General features: G+C 30.7%; 2 protein-coding genes and 1 long non-coding RNA gene across 7 annotated transcripts; all 3 read right to left on the reverse strand.

The window, feature by feature from the left end:
• Window positions 1–930: 930 nt before the first annotated feature.
• LOC110009533 (lupeol synthase) lies at window positions 931–6843 on the reverse strand. Of its 3 annotated transcripts, none has more exons than XM_089719885.1 (18): window positions 6337–6724; window positions 6001–6186; window positions 5827–5916; window positions 4552–4749; window positions 4374–4458; window positions 3956–4122; window positions 3648–3836; window positions 3434–3547; window positions 3179–3298; window positions 2934–3056; window positions 2737–2835; window positions 2589–2645; window positions 2431–2477; window positions 2186–2329; window positions 1875–2052; window positions 1707–1787; window positions 1523–1606; window positions 931–1444 (listed from the first exon to the last, which is right to left on the reverse strand). In XM_089719885.1, exons 1-18 carry the CDS (start codon window positions 6535–6537, stop codon window positions 1322–1324), a joined length of 2286 nt encoding a protein of 761 aa, XP_089576011.1. In that variant the 5' UTR covers window positions 6538–6724; the 3' UTR covers window positions 931–1321. The 3 variants fall into 3 exon arrangements, 2 of the variants coding, with proteins under 2 accessions (XP_089576011.1, XP_089576012.1); XM_089719886.1 differs by having other exon boundaries at window positions 1237–1444; window positions 1696–1787; window positions 3179–3310; window positions 6337–6728; XR_016320291.1 differs by lacking the exons at window positions 931–1444; window positions 1523–1606 and having other exon boundaries at window positions 1875–2057; window positions 3179–3310; window positions 6337–6843.
• Window positions 6844–10959: 4116 nt separating this feature from the next.
• Window positions 10960–13618, reverse strand: LOC149499350 (uncharacterized). The gene is made up of 2 exons (XR_016318827.1): window positions 12675–13618; window positions 10960–11545 (listed from the first exon to the last, which is right to left on the reverse strand). It is a non-coding gene; the product is annotated as an uncharacterized LOC149499350 (long non-coding RNA).
• Window positions 13619–14416: 798 nt separating this feature from the next.
• LOC105634775 (lupeol synthase) lies at window positions 14417–20806 on the reverse strand. 3 transcript variants are annotated; one of them, XM_089724245.1, is made up of 18 exons: window positions 20390–20805; window positions 18965–19150; window positions 18746–18835; window positions 18428–18625; window positions 18235–18319; window positions 17937–18103; window positions 17622–17810; window positions 17407–17520; window positions 17126–17245; window positions 16877–16999; window positions 16671–16769; window positions 16447–16503; window positions 15955–16001; window positions 15631–15774; window positions 15380–15557; window positions 15205–15285; window positions 15028–15111; window positions 14417–14897 (listed from the first exon to the last, which is right to left on the reverse strand). In XM_089724245.1, exons 1-18 carry the CDS (start codon window positions 20588–20590, stop codon window positions 14775–14777), a joined length of 2286 nt encoding a protein of 761 aa, XP_089580371.1. In that variant the 5' UTR covers window positions 20591–20805; the 3' UTR covers window positions 14417–14774. The 3 variants fall into 3 exon arrangements, with proteins under 3 accessions (XP_089580371.1, XP_089580346.1, XP_089580394.1); XM_089724220.1 differs by having other exon boundaries at window positions 16602–16769; XM_089724268.1 differs by lacking the exon at window positions 18965–19150 and having other exon boundaries at window positions 16602–16769; window positions 20390–20806.
• Between the last annotated feature and the right edge of the window lie 425 nt (window positions 20807–21231).

The following is a 21231-nucleotide window of genomic DNA, read 5'->3' on the forward strand; positions in this document are numbered from 1 at the left end:
AACCTTAGCCTTTTTAATTAAGAGGTGTTTGGTATAATTCAATCAAATCTACTTTTTAAATAAAAATTATGAATAAAATAAAATTATAAGTAAAACATTCCGGTGAACTCGAGCTCGAAATCTATCAAACTAAAATGATATTATTCCATACGTAGATTTAATTAATTTTAGCTTATTAAGCTAACTTGTGAGTCGTGAATTCAACTCAATAAAGCTGATTCTAGAGTTTGGCTTGATAAAATTGGCCCCCAAGTCAACTCTCAAGCAAATGAGTTCGACTTGTTTATTAAATGAGCTTGATAGTTTGTTTAGAACTTGACTCAATAAATTTATCGAAAAAGCTTGAGCGAGTTTTTATTGAGCCGAGCCTCAAGCAGCTGACGAATGACTTGTCTCATTTATAGTCCTTGTAATTTCCTTCCAACAATTTCTTACAATTTTCTATCAACAATTACTATTTTGTTCCTGTACTTTGCCAAAATTATTTAATTTATCTCTATCTTTATTGATTAATTTATCCTTATATTTTATCAATCAAATTTTGCACGCCATAGTCTATATTAAATGCACATGCTTGACGATAGCATGACAATCAGGGCGGTTCTACAATGAGGGCACTTGCCCCCATTGGCTTTTTACAGTTCAATTTATAATTTTTTATATTTTAGTATATAATTATGTTAATTTGTATTTATTCCACTAAATTTTTACATTTTACCCCACTGAATTATTACTTTTATATATTGCCCCCACTAGTTTAATTTTTTGGATCATCTCCCGCTTACAATAGATCTAGATTCAAACCCCCTCCTGTAGTATTCAAAAAAAAAAAAAAAAAAGCAAATTTTATTATATAAGAATAAAGAAAAAATCAGTCAATAAATACTAAGACTAATTAGTCAATAAATATAAATGAAATTTGGGACTCAATTGAAAACAAATTTTTAAAAAGGAGTGCTAAATTATAAGTTTACAAGGATTGAACAACAATTTTACAAAATAACTTCAAGTTACTTTCCTTCACACGTAATGCTCACTTTACTTTTCTTCCTCACTCGAGTCTCTACTTTATTATGATCCTTCAAAGTTTCTTAACTCCAACCCTGCTTGCATAATTTATTGCATGATCGAACTTGAATTCAGTGGCCTTCAAATATGATGGGTAAGAAAAGATTTTCGTTTCTAATTTTGCTTTTGTTTGTTTATATAAAAGTAATTAAAAACTTTAAATCGAAATTTGATTTTTTTTTTTTACCACCTCAAGTCTTAGGAGAAAAATATATTCGTCGGGGGAGAATCTGAGCTTCCTAATAGATATAAATTAATTGTTTTTGGAAGGCAATGCAACATGCCGGCGGTATTCTGCTAAAGCCCACATCGGAAAAGTAGTCCTCGACAATGCATAGTGTAACACGCAATTCTTGAAGAACGAACATCCGATTTCCTGCCAAAAAGTTATTTCTAAGTTTTTCATGCTTAAAACTGTTTATTTATGCCAAATAAGGATATGTCATAGACTTACCTGTTGAGGAAAATCACCAAGTTCTGTCTGAGAATTAATTAGCAATTTTGCAGCACGATGAATGGGAGTAGGATCTCTCTTGGCCTATTACAAAACAAAGTTTCAGAAATTAATTTTCGAATCAACTAAAACAACAATAAAATCCAGGAGTTAATTAGATTAGAGATTTAAACCGTAAACTGACTTGTCCTCCGTAGATTAAAGCCATCATAGCCATTGCAGTTTGCACCAGATTTGATCTTTTACCCTCAAGTGGAACATATACCTGTAACAAATTTAGATGGTTGATCAACAAGACGCCTAAGTAAAGTTCAGTGAAGAACATAATTTAAATATCAGCCAAGGAAATTACTTTCATAGAGCAAGAAAGATAACTCTCTCCCCATCCACCATCATCACATTGCATTTTAAGAAGAAAATCAACACCTCTTTGAATAGCAACAGAATTGTCATAAGTCTTACCGGCAGCAGCTAAACCTCGAAGTGCAAACCATGTACCATAGGTGAAGCATACCCCCCAATTTCCATACCTGTACTAATACAATGCAGTACTATATGTAATTGAACACACACACACACGCACACACACTCGATCTCTGTCTATGTGTCCGTGTGTGTATATATATAGGCTAACAACACATAAATATAAAATTTTAACCATACCATGAACCATCAGGCTTTTGTATGCTCTCAATGTACTGTACAGCATTTAAGATGGAATTTTCGACCTCCTCCTTCCTATGCTGAGGATATAGCTTCTTAAATAGAAGCAAACCTTGGAGTGCTGAGGAAGTGCATTCAACATACCTGGATCATTATATTATTGTTATTATTCTGGATACATGTACAAAACCGACAGGCTGAAAAATTTGAACTTGCTGCAGAAACAAATTGCAAAAAAATCTTACTCATGCTCAATTACAATGTCTTCGAGAAACTCCACAGGGTTGAGCAACTATTAAAAAGGGGCCAACGTGATATTATTAAAGGAAACTTTTGAAGCAAAAACACTGTGAAGATTATCAATTTGTAATTTTACATTAGTTTGCCATGTACAATTATTTACCTCCAACCATGATACTGCTCCTGCTGGTTCCCAAGCTGGAAAACCTCCATTTTTACTCTAATAATTAATCACATTATACAAAAATAATGTTAAATTATGAAAATAATGTGCTAACATAATAACAATGGTTAAGCATATGAATTCCCACCTGAAGAGAAAGTATGACATTGACAGAGTCATACAACTTCTCAGGTACCATTTTCTCACCAACAATTTCAGGAGGCATCATTGAGAAAAGAAGGCAACACTGCAGAGCACATAATTTTTTTTATAATGAAAAACGGAAAAAGCAATCTCTTAATTTTCAATTATTAAGTAACCTTTTTAGGCAGAATTAATAATTACCTTTAAACTTTCTGCAGTGCAATCCGAAACTTGCCAGCCATGATCTTTATCAGAGAAAGCCCATGCTCCTTTGGAGATATGACGAAACATCCTTTTGAAATCTCCAGATGGGTTTTCAGTTATCTTCCAAATTAAGAGTTGAATAGAAACAAAGGCCGATACCAAATTAAATGACAAAAACAACATTTTTCATATTCTTAATCATGTAAGGAAGAAGCGGTTTCAGAATATCGATATATAGAAACCTGAGAATTCTTCAAAAAGTTGTGTCCTTCTTTAAGTGTGGGTCCTATTTCATCACACAGGTCGCTAGCGATCAAAGCTTTAAGGCAAAGACTTGCATCCCATATTTGACTGCCAAAACTCTGCAATAAACACTGCATCTCTTACGATTCTGTTATGTTTTTATTAGCACTTCATATCAAGTGCTCTAAGAGTCAAAGATCAAAAAGCATTTTACTGTTACTAAAATAAATACATATATAATAATGTGTACAAACTTGTATCTTCATTCCATCTTCTGCAACCCAAATGTAATCTGCAATCCTAGCAAGATGCTTCTTAAAGGCATCCCCATTGGGGTCATCAACCCAGCAAGCAAGCGTATTCAGGGGCTGTCCTAGTTGAATAGGCACAAAAGTGTTAATATAAGCGGTCTGAAAATATAGTTGACAAATATTATCTCTATATCCATGCACCTTTTTTTCTGTGTACCTTTTCCACACATCCAATTGTAATGTATTGACTATTTTCATCTTCATAATGAATGTGATCCATTGTTTGTTTCAGAGCCTTTTCTCGTAATTTGTTTAAAGGCCAACAGGCTAAAAGAGGCTCGCATGTGTAATAAATAGCATCCCACAACAATTTTTGCATCATTGGATGTGGATAATAATTGTCCTCCTACAATGTCAATATGATACTTTCTAATTATACAATTTTTCTGAAAAACGGAATCAAACTTCCCCAAACAAGAAAGTGCAGTAAAAATCAATTGAAGAGGAAATGAATGATGAGTTTACCTTTGCACATAAATGACGCACACTCTTCCAATTGATTTTGTGGTAAGGTTCGTTGTATATTTCCTCCCTAATTTGTAAAATGAGAGGTGTGATTGGACCAACAAATCTCTTTCCATACAAGTACGACATAGCCATGTAAGTGATTCGACAGTAGCTCATCATTTTTGCTGTAGGTATGGAATGCATAAGTATTATAACATAAATGTGCTTATAGCTAATACAACATGAAAGTCCAAAAGAATTTTACAAAATTGTGAAATTCATTTATACATCTATGGGTTAGAAGTGAAAAAGAAAAATCCAGCAACAAATTAAGGAAGGACATTAGATTTGAATGCTGAATTTCCTAACAAATAAATTAACAAACAAAATATTTTATCTCCTTAAAGACTTTCAGTCTGAAATTAGAAATGTAAACCTGGATGCAATGGAATAATAGTTGGAAAAACCCAAAATTCTGGTGGCATAGGGTTGCATCCATTCCATTCATATACACCGAGTATCTACACGCAGGAGATGAAAAATTTCAGAGATTTAGAACAAGAATAAAGAATGAAGTAAAGCGATCCTTATAAGAAATTGTAAAAAAAAACTACCGAAAGCCATGTCTTTCCCCAAGAACTTATGGCGGTTGCGCCACCATGATCAAGAATCCACTTTCGCCCTCTTTCACAGGCATTTTCTCTGCCACCGTCGCGTCCTTCGCCGAGTATACGCATACATATATAGTTAAGCACAGTACAAAACATAGTGCTGTGTCCTTCAATGTGTAATCCCCATCCGCCATCTTCATTCTACAAAATAAAAATTTCCAGTAGAAAAAAATTCAGGAGAAGAAAAGAGTAGCCTTAAATAAGCATGGCTGGATCATTCAACCGCCAGTTCTTGCATATGGAACCGCCATTCAAAATTTTTAAAATGTTAATCAGACTTTTAACTATCAGTTTCCGTTCGATTTTAATTCTGGCCGATTTCGATGAATCAATGGTTCTGATTATGGTTTTTAGCAATATATACTTAAAAAATATTAGTAAATTTTATTTTAAATAAATTTTAGAATACTCATACTAATATAAGAATAAAATTAATTAATTTACAAAATAATCAAATAAATTATCATTTTGTTTTATTTAAATGTTATTAATTAAATAAATTATAAGAAAATTTTAAAAAATACTTCAAAATAATATAATTTTAAACTTAGTAAACAATTTAAAAGGGTAAAAAAAAGTTAAAAACAATATAAGTTTAGACTAAATATTTCTCTTTTTTTTATCATTTTACTTTTTAGATTTTTAACATTTAAAGTAAAGTTTATTTTTAAAAAAAATTCTCAAGTAAATTATATCATGTAGTAAAATATTATTGCAACTTATAAAGATGTATAAAATAAGCTAAGTGATTATCATTTTGAAAATAAAAATAGAAAATTTTCAGTTCAAACTGGATTGAAATCACCGGTTAACCGCCGGTTCAGATTTAGATTTTAACATTTACATGAATCTTAACCGGCCCTTGAACCGTCGATTCTGATTCAAAATTTTGAACCGACGATTTCGATGTGATTTTGATTCTCTACAGTACAGTTCAATTCTGGTTCGATTCTAATTCAAAATGAACCGATGTCCATACTTAGCCTTAAACGATAAAATTAGATATCTTTCTCTATGAAATTTCCAAGTTTAGAAGAACGAAAAATTAGGACAAACTGACGTATACGGGAAGTGACCCCAAAATTTTGCATACATTCTCTATTAAGTGCTTATAGTTTATTTCTTTTCTATTATACCCTTGAACCTTTAACTGCTTAGATTATACCCATGCATGGAATTTATTACACTATCTTTCAAAATTATATATATAGAAAATACCTGATGACAGTAAATATAACGCAGGATTTCTTTACGATGCTCTGCAGAAAACACAGAGTTAAGGTATCCTGTAATGTAGAGAGAAAAAACCTGCTTTCACAAAAATTTAATTGTTTCAGCTAAATATATACAGCAATATCATAAAATCAAAAGTTTTGATTAAGGAGTAATCACCAAAGGAGGCGCAAAGAACAATGGGCCTGAATTTTCTGCTGGCCAATGGCCATCGCTCGCCTGCAAAGCTGAAAACAAGTGGACGCTTCTCCTTAATGCAGCTGTGGCTTTTTCATATGTAATTTCCTCATTATCTTTAATCTTCACTTGAGGAAGTTCCTGTTTAAACTTTTTCTCCCTTAGAAACTGCAGTTTTAATTTACAAGAAAAAAACTCAAGCTAACGAATTATTTAGATAGGAAAAAAAGGAGGCCAAGAATAGGAAACTCTTCAGACTCAAATAAACGTCATATAAACTTTCTACTTCCTAATTAAAGAAGGTATTTTTATATATACCTGGAATTGCCAAAGAAGGTCAGAGCTTGGTTTGACCTGAAACCGATTGTTCCAGTAATTTTGTCGAGCTTTTTCGACCTCTTCTCGCTCTTCAGTACTGCCAGCATCAGCATCAAATTCCCATACTTCCCTTCCAAGAAAATTGTTTGTGCTATAAATGTAAGGGTCATTGCCTCCCTCTGCAACCCTAAGCCTCCACATAATTAACTAATTATGAACACTCTCTCTTTATTCTTTTTTCACTTCTTTTCTTTCTTTCACATGTATGTATACTATAGCATATCTAAAAAAGAAACCTAGCTAAAGGAAAAACATTTAGTTATTAAAAAGATGTAAAGCATATCTAAAAAAGTTTGTGACCTCATGCTTGTGAAACAAAAAAGATGCTGAAAGAAGAATTACAAGTTATTCATAGCCATGCAGAAGCGGTTAGATTGATTTATAGAGTTGGGAGAGAGGATAAATTTTTCACATCAGTAATGGGCCACCATAACCTTTAAATGCTTCATATTCACTGTCTGAACTCTGAATACCATTCACGTGGTGGTGAATCGAGAGCTGTATTGTTTTGCCGCAGAAGTGCATTCGGTGCTCGTGAATCCATAAGACTTACTTACACCTGCTCTGTTGTATGATATCATCTATATATTAAATCAAAATAATGGATGATTTTTTCAAAAATTATTATTATTTTATTATTTTTCTTTCCGAATCGTCAAAGATGCTTTCAGTTAAATTAAAAAAATGATTATTTCCAATTCCTACTCGAAATGTAGATAAGATTATCAGTTACAATTTTCTTAAAATGTGTATGGTTCTGAAAAAAAACGTAAGCATTATTAATTAATTAAGAAACCTGAAAATTTATTAAATTATTTTATTTTTTCGATATAACCAGGAGATTAATACTCTCAGTAAAAATTCCTTTCGAAAAAAAAAAAGACTTTCAGTAAAAATTTTTTTATCTTTTTAGCAAAATATACTTTGCGGAATTAAATTTGTGAAATTCAAATCCTTTGACGCCCAACCAAAATTTCGTTGGTTTATATTAAATTATCTTACATGACCCAACAAAATCAGTAGTTGGAAGCTAGATCCCAAATGGCTAGGTAATTGACACTTCAGCACTATAAAATCAGCACTTGGAAGCCAGGTGGATAGGTAAATTGACTTTTTAAATTGTGCTGAATAGATAAGTTAAATTTGATATAATAATTTTTTAAAAAATATTTTCTAATTAGTGAAATCTTATCTATATAGATATTTTTTTTATTAGTACAAAGTATATAGTATTATTGGATACTTAAAATATTAAAATAATATCCTAAGAAATTGGCATGCACAATGGCAATACATTTATTAATTAATAATATATATTAATATTTAAGAATATATATTATATGTTATTTTACTCGTTATTTTTCATTTGTAAATTGAGAGTTATACTAAAAATGTAATATATTCTCATAACATATAATGAAAATTTTTAAATAAGAATCCTATTAAAAACCCCATCTCGGAAAATAAATATTTTAAATTTAATTATCATGACTATTTTTAAATAAGAATTGCATTAGGAATCCAATATATATCTTAGTATATAGAATATACCATTTAATTATAATAAAAATTTCATAAATAAAAAATTATATTGCTTGTCCTTGTTGTACATAATAGAATTTATTTATTTTATATATAATATTTAATATTATAAATTTTCTATAATACTAAAAAATTTACAGAACAGTAATATTAATTTAATAATTAATAAATTACTGAAGATATTTTTTATTTATAAATAAATTTATAAAAAACAGTAATTATCTAATATCCAACAAAAGTAGAAGAAATATTCAAGTCATTTTAAAAAATAAGATAAAATCTATTTAGAAAAAATTTATTGAATCAAAATGTTTCATAAAAGAATATTATAATTTGTTACCTTGATTTATGATTGATGGATAGAAGAACAATAAACATACTTGCAATTAGCTTGACAAAATCAAACTGTTGTAAAATAAATTCTCCTAGAAAAATATAAATTATATGTGTGAAGTTAAAATCTTAATCACCTCCATGGCTTTCATAATAAAAAATAAACTACACCACTATTATGATATTTAAATATCTAATGTATAAATTTGATATTATAATCTCGGCGATTAGTCCTGTGGCCCTGTAAACTTTGTCAGAGATCCTTTATAATCATATACTATTCTTTTATTTCAGTAATAATTAAATTTCTTATCAAAATAAAATGTGAAAGTAAAAAGTCATAATCAAAATCCATAAAGTTATTTCATCCTAACGAAAGACATAATTATTATCGACATATGAAAGTGTAAATTTATAATAAAATTTCACAAAATTTAGGGTGAAATAATCCAACTCTCATGCTTCAATTACATTCAATTTTAAATTATAATGTTTCAACGATTTGACTCAACAATTAATATTCATTAATAAGTCGAACTGTTTTATCAAAATAGATGTGAGTTCCGTCAAATAATGATAAATGTAATAGTATAGTAATACATGATCATTTATCATGTTTATATTTTTCTATTATTTTTTTATTTTATACATACGACTGTATATATAGTACTTCCTTCGTTTTAAAATTATAATCTCGTATCTGTTTCACACAACTCAAGATAGTTTGTTAAACTATAATTTTTATTTCTTATTTTTTCCATATATACCTTTACAGATCCTAAAGATTGTATATTATTAACTTTTTCAAACTTTCAAAATAAGACAAATAATTAGTTATATCAAGATTTAAATTAATTAATTTAAGATTGTTTTCCACTATTTAGTAAATGCAACTAATATAAATCATTTATATGAATTATTATATAAGAGTGTCTAAGGAAAGTAAAAAAATCTCCAAAAATATAAATAGAACTATTATTTTAGAACACCTAAAAAGAAAATTGGAACTATAGTTCTGAAACGAATTAAGTATTAAAATAAATGTGTATAATTGAAAATAAGGATGGTTAAACGGTCAATTTAATCAAAATTAATTTAAAATGATGAAAATTAAATAAAATAATTTTCTTCAAATAGTAAAATCAACCAACGCGATTAAAAATCAAATTAACCTAATTCAAAGTTTTTAAAAAATAAAAAGTTAAAATATATATAGGCTCCTAAATTATATCTTAATTTACACTTTCATTCTTTTACTTTTGAAAAATTACTATAATCCCTAATTTTCGTTGGTTAGATCCTTTTTTGAACATAAAAAGGATGAAAATGTTAATTGAGGTATCATTTAGGGATCCTTGTGCATTTTTCGCCAAATAAAAAATTAGAATCAATTCATTAAGGAATGCCTCAATTATTGAAGTTGATTCGGTTGCGTACTTATTACGGTCGTTGGTCAAGTTAATTTATTTGTTAGACACGTGTACTGTTATGTTTTTGCAATATAATCCAACGCTTAACCACTTTATAATTAATGATTCTTTTTTTATAACTTCCACCGAAAAGAAAAACTCTTACAATTACAGGCTTCAAATTTTCACACCACCCCTTTTTACCACAATTAAAAAATAATCAATCAAACCATAAACCTAAAATTATTTTTACCACATAATTTAATATTTAAGTATCCAATAATTCTTTTTTATTGTGAATTAATTTTTAGAATTTTTTTAGAGAAATTAAACATATATATAGTATGTAAGTTAACCCTATTCAAACTAACATGAATGAACACTATTGTAAAATGGTAATCTAGTTAGATTTTTAATATAAGGTTACATTTATTTCTGTAAAATATTTTATAGAAAATTTTTTTTTTTTAATTTTCAATTATTTAGAGTGTTCAAGAAAATTAGTAAACATGAAATATTTTCCTTGTCAAAGGAAAATCAAGTCATTTTTAAGTAAAATGACTTTTCATTTTTAAAGGTGTAAAATATTTTTCTTTCGGACATTGATAAACTTATTATAATATAATAAATTTACATCTTTTTAATTTATTAATCATCAATAGCCACTATCAGCAGTCATCGTTCACCACCACCGACCACTGTTGGCCACCACCATTGATGATCGGCGATTTTCATAATTACTATTTTTTTGTATTCTTCTAATATTTAACAATAAAATTATTAAATACGAAAATTCTATTATTATTAATATTTTTATGATCTTAGTTAAAAATTTTAATATTTTTAACTAATTTTTAATACTGCAATTAAACAAATTGAAAATAAATTATTTAAAAAATATTTTTCAAAGAAAACATTTTTCTTGAAAAATACTCCTTCTATCTTATTTTATTTGCTTGTTATTCATTTTTATGTTTGCAAGGTTTCTAAATTTAGATATGTAAATAATTATTTTTTTCTATAAAAATCTTTATGATGGTTCATGTTACGACCCGTTTCTAAGGTTCCGACCGGTACTAGGGTCCACTTAAGCTTAAGGCCCCCAAGGCCTGTAATAAGCCTGAATCACTCAATTCAATCACATCTAATTGCAACATAGGAACTGTAAGCGCAAATTATTTTATATAACAAATCTTATATATTGACCCAAATCCAGTAATTTAAATATTTCATAATCGAAGCCCAATTACATTACACAATATTTATCAAATAGGCTAACTGGTTCAAACTTTCACATAATTGAATAACTAAATACCCACATAAATTTATCAGTTACAATCGAAGTTCAATATCAATCAGAACAATTTTGTAAACTCACAATTACGCTAATTACTAAAATTAAATATTTTCTTTTCTAGCTCTGCGATGAAGGAAATAGAGCTTTAACTGGGGTTTAGAAGAGACTACTTCCTGGAAAGTTAAACAAAACATGTGAATTTTATAAGGAATAATAATTATTGCACCCCACAAGCATTCACACAAATGTGTAAATAATTAAATCTAGTCATCAGACTAGTTATATGATCACGCGGACAATCACACAAATGGCATCAGAACAGCACTCACAAATATTTGCACCTTCCCCACATATCCTCAATTGACCAGCCATCTCATTATTTTTCCATTCTCTTTTTTCTTTTCCATACCAATACGAGGCCACCCAGTGGTTTTCCATATCATTCGTATCATATCATCAGGTCCACACGAGAGCGTCGATCTCCCCATACATGGCCGATGGTCAAATTTCATATTTTCATTATTTTCAGGACCGTCCTCACAAACCCATGGTAACTACTTCATCCCAACTCCACACAAACAAAACATAACATTATATCAACACAATTAATCAAACATTGCAAATAAATGCAAGCATGGCAAACAATTAAATATCATGATGCAATTGCACAACTAGACATTCATATTTAATTACAATTAAATAAAGGAATAGTAATTAACAATATATTATAATAATTGATCCTTGGAAAATAAATAAATCAATAATAATAATAAAATAATTAAAGAATGTTATTTATTATATATTAAGTTAAAGAATTAATCTAAATAAATCTATTAACTTAATTATTAATTGTGACTAGCCTAAATTCTATCGAAATTCTGACATAACCTCCCTTAAAATTTGACTAACCCAAAATTCAATAATAAATTCTCAAAGCCCATCCTTCGGGCAATCCAAAACAACCAATCCTATTTGCCAAACCATTATTCATTCGTTCAATCATTTACTCAAATCACACAGTCCATCCGTCAGGCAATCAATCAAATCAAGCACCTATCCTCCTTAAACATTAGTATTAACACCCAACTATCTCAACCACAAATTTGCAAATATAGCAACTTTCAACCTCTTCCAACAATACTCATATAAGATTATTTGTTAAATCATAAACTGATCAAATTAATAACTTGTAATTAAATTGTTAAGTTATTAAAACTCATTTTTAACAATAACTATTTTTCACTACTAGTTACTTTAGATTCGATTCTTATATCAATATCAGAAGCGGTTAGGCTTTCCAAACTTAGTTTATCAGAATTATGCATCTAACCTCCGTTAACCGACCCAAAAAAAAAAAAAAAAAAAAAAAAAATCATCTTACTTTTATGCACAACCAGCTAGTTTTAAGCTAATGATTATACTAATTAACTAGCTGACTAATTCTAATATATCTTTCACATTTTGATTTGTCACAACTATTATAAATGACTTGTAGTCTAAAGTTTCAAAATTTATTGTATTTATCTAATGAGGATCATATTCGATTAAAGACTAAAAATGTTCTATCTACATATGAACTATTCTAATAATCTAATTTCTTGTTATTTAATTAAATCTACTTAAATAATCAATTAAATTTACTAATCAATTAAATGCGAAATTTATACAAAAATTAAGAAGTGGGTCTTTGGGCGTACCGATGAAAAGTCGAATGACGATTCCACTACCAGCGCGAGGAGAGGTAGATTCTGTCTCTTGTTGCCTCGCCGGAGACTCGCCGTTCGGTCGCCGTACGCCGCCGCCTATGGTGGCCGGAAACCGTGAGTGCTCGGAATCGAGCGCTCATCGCACTATCTGGCTCGGTTTTCTGTCAGGAGTCCATTTGTGGCATTAGTTGCGCGAGATCAGCCTTCTATTCGACCGGAGCGGGCTCGACAGGAGCCAAGTGCCGCTGCCATCTTCGCTGCCGATAAGGAGAGGAAACTACAGCTCGTCGGAATCGCGAGCGAGGAAGAGACGCGACTGAGCAGAGGCGATCGGCGGTTGAATAGCAAAGATTGGAGGTGCTGCTGCGTCGCCGCCAAGGAGAGACCGCAGCTCGCCTATCCGCCTTGCTTGCCAGAACTGGAAACAAAAGGAGAGAAGGAGAGAAGCCGGAAAAAGGGACCAGCGGCTCCAGGGGAGTCGATTGCCGCCTCGCTCTCGTCGGGCGGTGGCCGAAAACGGGAAGGAGGGAGGAGGTCTCGCCTGCGCTCGCTGGAGAGGGAAGAAGAAGAAGAAAGAAAGTGGTTCTAGAGCTTTCTGGGCCATTTTGGTTCGATTCGAACCGGTTTGGTCCAATTCAGTGATTTGATCCGGTTTTTGCTTGGTTTACGGGTTTTTACCTGGTTTTCGAAACACTCAAATTGGTTTATAGGTCCGGTTTAGTAATAATAAAATATTTGTTTTATAATCTAATTGGTTGAATTTAAAATTTAGTTTTTAAATAAAAATTTTAAGAAATTAAATTTTTGGGTCGTTTCGGTTCATTAAATGAAAGATTTTATTAATCTCTTAATGAGTTAATGGTAAAAAGCGCAAAATAACTTTCATTGATTAAATTCTTAATATATGTGTTTTGTCAAATCATGCAAACAAAATAAGACGGGAGAGTATTTTTCAACGGTAAATTATTTTTCGGAAATAAACAGAGTCCAAATTTATAATTGAGCTATAAATCATTTTAGTATTTTAAGAAAGAATAAATTATGTTTTTTCAATGTTACATTTATTATATTAAGTACAATAATTATGTTTACAAATTATCATTAGTTTTGAAATAAAAGTAATTTGATCAAATTATCTTTGATTTTATTATAATTTTAAAAAAAAATTTTTTTTCTTTAATTTTCATGCAAAACCCTTAACCCTTTGCTGATATGAGTATTTTTTTTTTGGAAGAATAATATTTCACTTACTTTTCACGGGGACTATATGTTTTGAATCCTCTAATTTGAAGAAAAGTGAAAATCTCACTTATTGTTATTAAATTATCTAAATATCCCAAATTAATTCACAAACTTTAAACCTTTCTTAAATACCTCATAGTCTAAGTGAGGATATAAGTATCAATTTTCAATGACAATATTTATTTCCCTCCAATTTTTTCTTTTCCCAAATAAAGAAAAATAAATTTATTTTCTTTTCTTTATTATATCCAAACACAAATGTAGAAAATAACTATAAAAAGAAAATTGACAATCCCTTATTACCTTATTATTTTCTTTCCTGCAATATTTTCTTTCCTCTCCTTTTCAAAAGGCAAATGGCTTAGTCGTTGTAACCGAGAGAGTATATTTTATATTATAAATTATAGATATATAATAGATTGAGTGACTTTTATTACAATTGATACAAACTACACAAGCATTAATTATAGAAAGATCAAAAGTATAAAATATTAGCATGTAAGAAATTAAGTTTTGAATTTCCACGTGAAAATATATTATAAAAATACATCCGCCAGGAAATTATGTACATACACACAAAACGTATATCATTTCATTCTTATTCTCTCCCCCAGTTAGTCCTTTAATTTTCTCACCATTTCTCAGCCGCCAACCAAAAAAAAAAAAAAAAAACAGACTTTTCTTATATTTATATAAATTATCATCAACTTTATTTCTTGCCCCACCATTGGGAGGAATTGATGAATCTATGGATTCACCACTTTTGTATCTGCACTTCATCTCTACTAAATACATAACATTTTCTTAGATAAAATTATTAAAATCTTATTTCATATAAATTCCCTTGATTCAGGTTTTTTCAGAAGGCAACAAAACATGCAATCTGTATTCAGCCAAAGCCCAGATGGGAAAAGTATTCCTATATAGTGCATAGTGCAGCATGCAATTCCTCATGAATACCCCACTCTGTCCCTGTCATTATTAGATAGGTAGATTAGCAGTTTAGCAACCCAGAAATTATATAAATAGACCACTTTTAATGAAAATTGATAGAATTTATAAAGCCAAACAAAAGAATTGTAAGATCATGGAATAATTTTACCTGTTGAGGGAAATCTCCAAGTTCTGTCTGAGAATTAATTAACAGTTTTGCAGCACGATGAAGAGGCATAGGGTCTCTCTTGACCTTCTCAAAAGAAATTTAGAATTAACTTCAATATAAAAATAATGTATTTTGATTAGTACTAATATATTATAAATGATTATAATGTAAATTGACCTGCCCTCCATGAATCAAACCCATCATAGCCCATGCAGTCTGAACCAAATTTGATCGATCACCCTCATAAGGAACGTACACCTACATTGAAATTGTTGAATGATAGTACGAGGTTCGCAACATAATAATGAATCGACAGGTCAACAATTATGCAAAGCCAAAGGGAAGCAAGCACCTTCTTTGGACATGAGAGATAACTCTCAGCCCATCCACCGTCATCTCTTTGCGATTTGAGTAGAAAATCAACACCTTTTTGAATGGCGGGACAATTTTCATATGTCCTGCCTGCAGCAGCTAAACCTTTAAGTGCAAACCACGTACCATACATGAAGCAAATTCCCCAATTTCCATACCTGTGGAACTCTTGTTATATAATTGATTTCTCTCTGAATTCTAGGCCAGGGAGTAAATAAGCAATGACCATACCATGAACCATCAGGCTTTTGTATGTCTTCAATGAACCGTACAGCATTCACGATGGAATTATTTATCTCTCTGTTCCTCTGCTCAGGGTATAATGTACTAAATAGGACTAATGCTTGGATTGACGATGAAGTGCACTCCACGTACCTGGGTGACCACTTTTTATTAGTCTTTGGGAGTTGGGACCTTGCAGTATCTAGGTAACTAGAGGAAAGATATTAAGACTACTAAGTTTAGATTTGGTATATTGTAACAGAGTAGTACATTACAACAATACTAAATATAGTTTTAGTTTATCATAAATGGATAAAAGTGCAAGAACCTTACTCGTGCTCAATCACCAGATCCTCAATGAACTCCACAGGATTGAGCCACTAGTTGAAAACAATGGCACATGTCAAATAATCTATCATAAGATAACAAACGGCACAAGCTAAATATTGGACACAAAGTACAAATCATTACTACCTGGGTAAATTTCTTAACTAATGGGCCAGACTTGCTAACCTTGCATCTAAAATTTTAACTCCAAATATCTATGTCAAATAACATAACTAAGAAAAAAAAAATAATAAAACTAGGAAAAAAGTCCAAAAATGAGTAAAAAAATTATCAAAAAATTCCATCACATAAAAATATCTGGGGACACCTTATATTTGTGCACTTGATATTTGTGTCAAAAACTGTCTAAAACATATTAAAGATTCACTCAATTTAAAATTCAGTTAGATAAGGAATATTAGCTAGGTTTTATATTTCTAGCAAATTGAAAGCAAATTTAGAGTTTTTAAGGTCAGTTCAGTATCCTGAATTACTTACCTCCAACCATAACCTTTCTCCTGCTGGCTCCCAAGCTGAGAAACCACCATTTTCACTCTATAACAATTTATAAAATTATGCAGAATGTTAATTTATGAAAAACATTCACAAAGAAGTATCAAGTGAATATAGTAAAGGGTAACAAGCAGATATACCATTCTTTTAGGGGAAAAGGGATGAGAAACAGGGACAATGGCATTATTTTTACTGCATTGAATCCTTACCTGAAGAGAAAGTAATACATTGACAGAATCATACAGCTTTATGGCATCCATTTTCTCACCAACAATTTCAGAAGGCATCATCGAGAAAAGCAGGCAACACTAGCGATCACAAGATAATTTAATTATGGTTTAGAAATTACCCTTGATGTTTGATTCTCAAGCTTCTTAAAAACATATTTAAAGTTCAGGAAAAACTACATAATTACCTTCAAACCTTCTGCTGTGGTATCAGAAACTTGCCATCCATGATCCTTATCAGAGAATGTCCAAGCTCCTTTGGAGGTATGACGAAACATTCTCTTGAAGTCACCAGAAGGATTCTCCGTTACCTGTCAGATATGTAAAGGGATAAGCACTGAAGCAAAAATAAAATTAAAATGAAACACAGGCATTATATGTTGTTATACTCCTGATGCCGCAAGGAATAAGTAGTTCTAGGGAAAAAACATAGGTACCTGAGAGTTCTTTATAAAATTGTGTCCTTCCTTAAGTGTACGTCCTATTTCATCACAGAGATTGCTAGCCATCAAAGCTTGGAGGGCAAGGCTTGTATCCCATACTTGACTGCCAAAACTCTGAAGAAAAACCTCAGTGGTTTTTACATCTAGTATGCTTCTATTAGCAATTGAAAATCAGGAACTTCAAAAATCAAGTATTGAACTTAATTCCAAATGAAAACAACTACGAACTCATTAATTGGTACTGATATAGTTCACATACAGGAATGCGTACCAACCTGCATCTTTATGCCATCTTCTCCAACCCATATATAATCCAAAATCCTAGCAAGATGCTTCTTAAAAGCATCCCCATTGGGATCTTCAACCCAACAGGCAAGCATGTTTAATGGCTGTTTCATTTCAAACAACACATAAGTCAAATGAGAAGGAATATATACATAGTGCACAAACATTATCCATGCATGGTTTTCTGCTTGCCATGACCGTGTACCTTTTCCACACATCCAATGGTAATGTATCTACTGTTTTCGTCTTCATAATGAATGTGATCCATCGTTATTTTGAGAGCCTTCTCTCTCAATTTGTTGAAGGGCCAAATGGTGAAAAGAGGCTCACTAAATATATAAAGAGCATCCCACAGCAGTTTTTGTATCATTGGATGGGGATAGTAGTTATCCTCCTGCAGTAACAAAAGGTTTTGCAAAATCATACTGATTTTGTATAATGGATCAAGCTTCTTTGAGCATGAAATGCTACCAAGTCTTAAGAATCAATTCCTGTAGATGAAATGAATGCAGATTTATACCTTTGCACATACATGACGTACATTCTTCCAATTGATTTTGTTGTAAGGTTCATTGTAGATTTCTTCCCTTATTTGTAAAATGAGAGATGTGATTGGACCAACAAACCTCTTCCCATACAAGTACGACATAGGCACATAAGTTAGCCGACAGTAGCACATCATTTTTGCTGCAGTTAAGTAATATAATGAATAATATTTGAGAGATACAAGCACACAACAGTATAAAGTCTGCAGCTAAAGCAGTGTTAGAAAGACCAAGATATTTGGATAAGTGTATGCGAAAGAAAATTTGCAAAACCTGGATGCAGAGGAACAATTATTGGACACGCCCAAAACTCTGGGGGCATAGGGTTGCTTCCGTCCCACTCATACATTCCAAGTATCTATGTTACAAGAAACGGCGACCATTAAAATATTTTACCCAATACCCAAAACAATTATGCTGTTGAGCATTTTAAATTGATATGAATACGTTATAAATATATGCTTACTGATAGCCATGTCTTTCCCCAAGAGCTTATGGCAGTTGCACCACCATGATCAAGAATCCATTTTCTTCCTCTTTCACAAGCATTATCTTTTCCACCATCACGTCCTTCGCCAAGTATGCGCATACATATATAGTTAAGAACGGTACAAAACATGGAGCTGTGACCTTCTATGTGTAATCCCCACCCACCATCTTCATTCTATAAAGATATACACAATAATTTCCATTAAACATAAGAACAAAAGAAAAGGTAGCCGTCAAAATTATCGAAGTCTGAGTTCCTTTACAAATTTAATTAATTTCGAGCAGAATCATATACCTGATGACAGTATATGTAGCGTAGTATCTCTTTGCGATGCTCTGCAGAGAAGACAGTATTAAGATGGCCTGTTACGTATAAAGAAAAAACCTGCATTTGAGTGGAATGCAATTAAAAAAGATTCAAGTTGAAAGTACAATAAAATCTGAATTAGAGCTTGATTTAAACTTCCGTAATTACAAAGATAAGAGACTTGAAAATATTAGCAACGATGAGTACCAATGGAGGAAAATAGAACAATGGGCCTGAATTTTCTGCAGGCCAATGGCCATCGCTCGCCTGCAAGGCTGAAAATAAGTGGACGCTCCGTCGTAAAGCGGCGGTTGCATTTTCGTATGTAATTTCCTCGCCATCTTGCAGCTTCACTTGAGGAATTGTTTGTTTGAACTTTTTCTCCCTTAGGAACTGTGTTTATTGCAACAGAGAGCGACCATTTTTTTTTTGAGAAAGGTAACCAAAATTTTAATGCCAGAGGGAAGAAACTATTTTCTTAGAGAAAATTTTAACCAAAAATTTAATACCGAACTTTCATCTTAGAGAAAACATTTTCTCAATTTGATGGTTCTTACGCATTTAATTTTATTTCAAACATATCCTTCAAATTGATTAATTTTATTTTTCAACCAAACAATAGAATATAAAATTCAGAAATTTCACATTACATGAAACCACAATTAAGTAAAGGTTACGGTTTTTCTTTTTTAAAAAAAAAAGTAAAACTTTAGGTTTAACTATATTAATTATATTATTTAGTTTTTTAATTCTAGTTTTAGTTTAGAGCTGTCACTGTTTATCGATAAATAGTATCCCTAGCTCATACTTTTTACTCTCTCTTTTGCATAGTTCAAATTAAATAAAAATACAATTTATAAATTTGTATTATGCCAATAGCATACAAATATTTCAAATTAAAAAGAATAAAATTCCTGATATTAATTTTATTTGGAACTTTTCAATATAATTAAATATATATGAAGAGATAGAATTAAGAAATTTATTATTTTTTTTTTTTGGAGTAGTGCGTCAAAAAGCGAGGAACAAGAAAATAAATTTATCATAATTAATTATATTTAATTCAACTTTAAGCAATATACTTGTAAAGTTCAAGGTATAAGTTATTTGTTATAATTTTTTTATTTTCTTTGTGTTTTGGGTAAATCATTGAAATAATCAAAGTTTGATTTATGGTTTAAGAATTAGGTCCCTATCTCATCTTTACAATTATATATTATTTATTTATTTCATTTATTTTAACTCAATCTATTTTAATCCATATAATAGTTTAACTAAACCCCGTATTTAATTTATTGTTCCATAAATTTTTGTAACAAATTCTATAATTTCTGTCTTATCGCATGTGCATAAAAAAAAATTTATTTTAATAATAACTCAATTTATTTTATTTTTATAATATAGGAAATTTATAATATTACGTATAATAAAGGAACAGAATGTTTTTCAGAAGAAGAAACTCCTCAAACTCGATAAATAATAAATAAATATAACATGAAGGCATATGTCTTATCTTAAAGATGAGCTTCCACTTCCTAATTAAATGAAAAACAATATACAGAAACATATTATATTAATTTACTTCATCCATAGTTTCGAAAACAAAGTTAAAAATGGAGGTTTCATGTATACCTGAAACTGCCAAAGAAGATCAGAGCTTGGTTTGATCTGAAAACGATTATTCCAGTAATTTTGTCGAGACTTTTCGACCCCTTCTCGCTCTTCAGGATTGCCAGCATCAGAATCAAATTCCCATATTTGCCTTCCAAGAAAATTGTTTGTGCTATAAATGTAAGGGTCATTGCCTCCCTCTGCAACCCTAAGCCTCCACATAATTAACTAATTATGAACACTCTCTCTTTAATCTTTTTTTTCACTTCTTTTCTTTATTTTACATGTATGTATACTAATAGCATATCTAAAAAAGAGACCTAGTTAAAGGAAAAACATTTAGTTATTAAAAAGATGTAAAGCATATCTAAAAAAGTTTGTGACCTCATGCTTGTGAAACAAACAAGATGCTGAAAGAACAATTACAAGTTATTCATAGCCATGCAGAAGCGGTTAGATTGATTTATAGAGTTGGGAGAGAGGATAAATTGTTGGATTTAATTTTCTATTGTGGGCTTAATATGTAACATAAATACGTACAGCAGTCTAATTGTAAAGTCAATTTCAAATGTGGTCTTGATTGTGAATAATTGACTATTGAGGTATCAACTGATTATAAATATTAAGTGTAGAGACCATTATATAATTTTTATTTTGTTAAAGGACCGAAATAGAAATTATACTAACGCTACAGGTATATAAAGGTAGTGGTCCCCAGAGGAGTTGAATACGATTCAATTTTACGTTCCTTTCGTATTGCTTCCGCTAATCGATTCTTCAATTCTCTGGAAGGCTGCAAACCTAATTCTACACATCAAGATCGACCAACAACGATGTCAGGTACGCAACCTTTTTTTTTTATT

The sequence above is a fragment of the Jatropha curcas genome, chromosome 1 (genome assembly GCF_041381405.1).
Source record: "Jatropha curcas cultivar XTBG-Jc1 chromosome 1, XTBG_Jcur_1.0, whole genome shotgun sequence".
Lineage (NCBI taxonomy): Eukaryota > Viridiplantae > Streptophyta > Magnoliopsida > Malpighiales > Euphorbiaceae > Jatropha > Jatropha curcas.

Bases quoted from the DNA above. Each gene is read 5' to 3' on its own strand.
- LOC110009533 (XM_089719885.1), bottom strand. From the start codon at position 6,537: ATGTGGAGGCTTAGGGTTGCAGAGGGAGGCAATGACCCTTACATTTAT. The intron at 3,837-3,955 runs GTAAACTCATCA...TTGACATTGTAG, and splicing joins TGCGTCATTTATGTGCAAAG to GAGGACAATTATTATCCACA. The intron at 3,057-3,178 runs GTTTCTATATAT...TTAATTTGGAAG, and splicing joins ACTTTTTGAAGAATTCTCAG to ATAACTGAAAACCCATCTGG.
- LOC105634775 (XM_089724220.1), bottom strand. From the start codon at position 20,590: ATGTGGAGGCTTAGGGTTGCAGAGGGAGGCAATGACCCTTACATTTAT. The intron at 17,521-17,621 runs GTACACGGTCAT...GAAATGAAACAG, and splicing joins CCATTGGATGTGTGGAAAAG to CCATTAAACATGCTTGCCTG. The intron at 17,000-17,125 runs GTACCTATGTTT...CATATCTGACAG, and splicing joins ATTTTATAAAGAACTCTCAG to GTAACGGAGAATCCTTCTGG.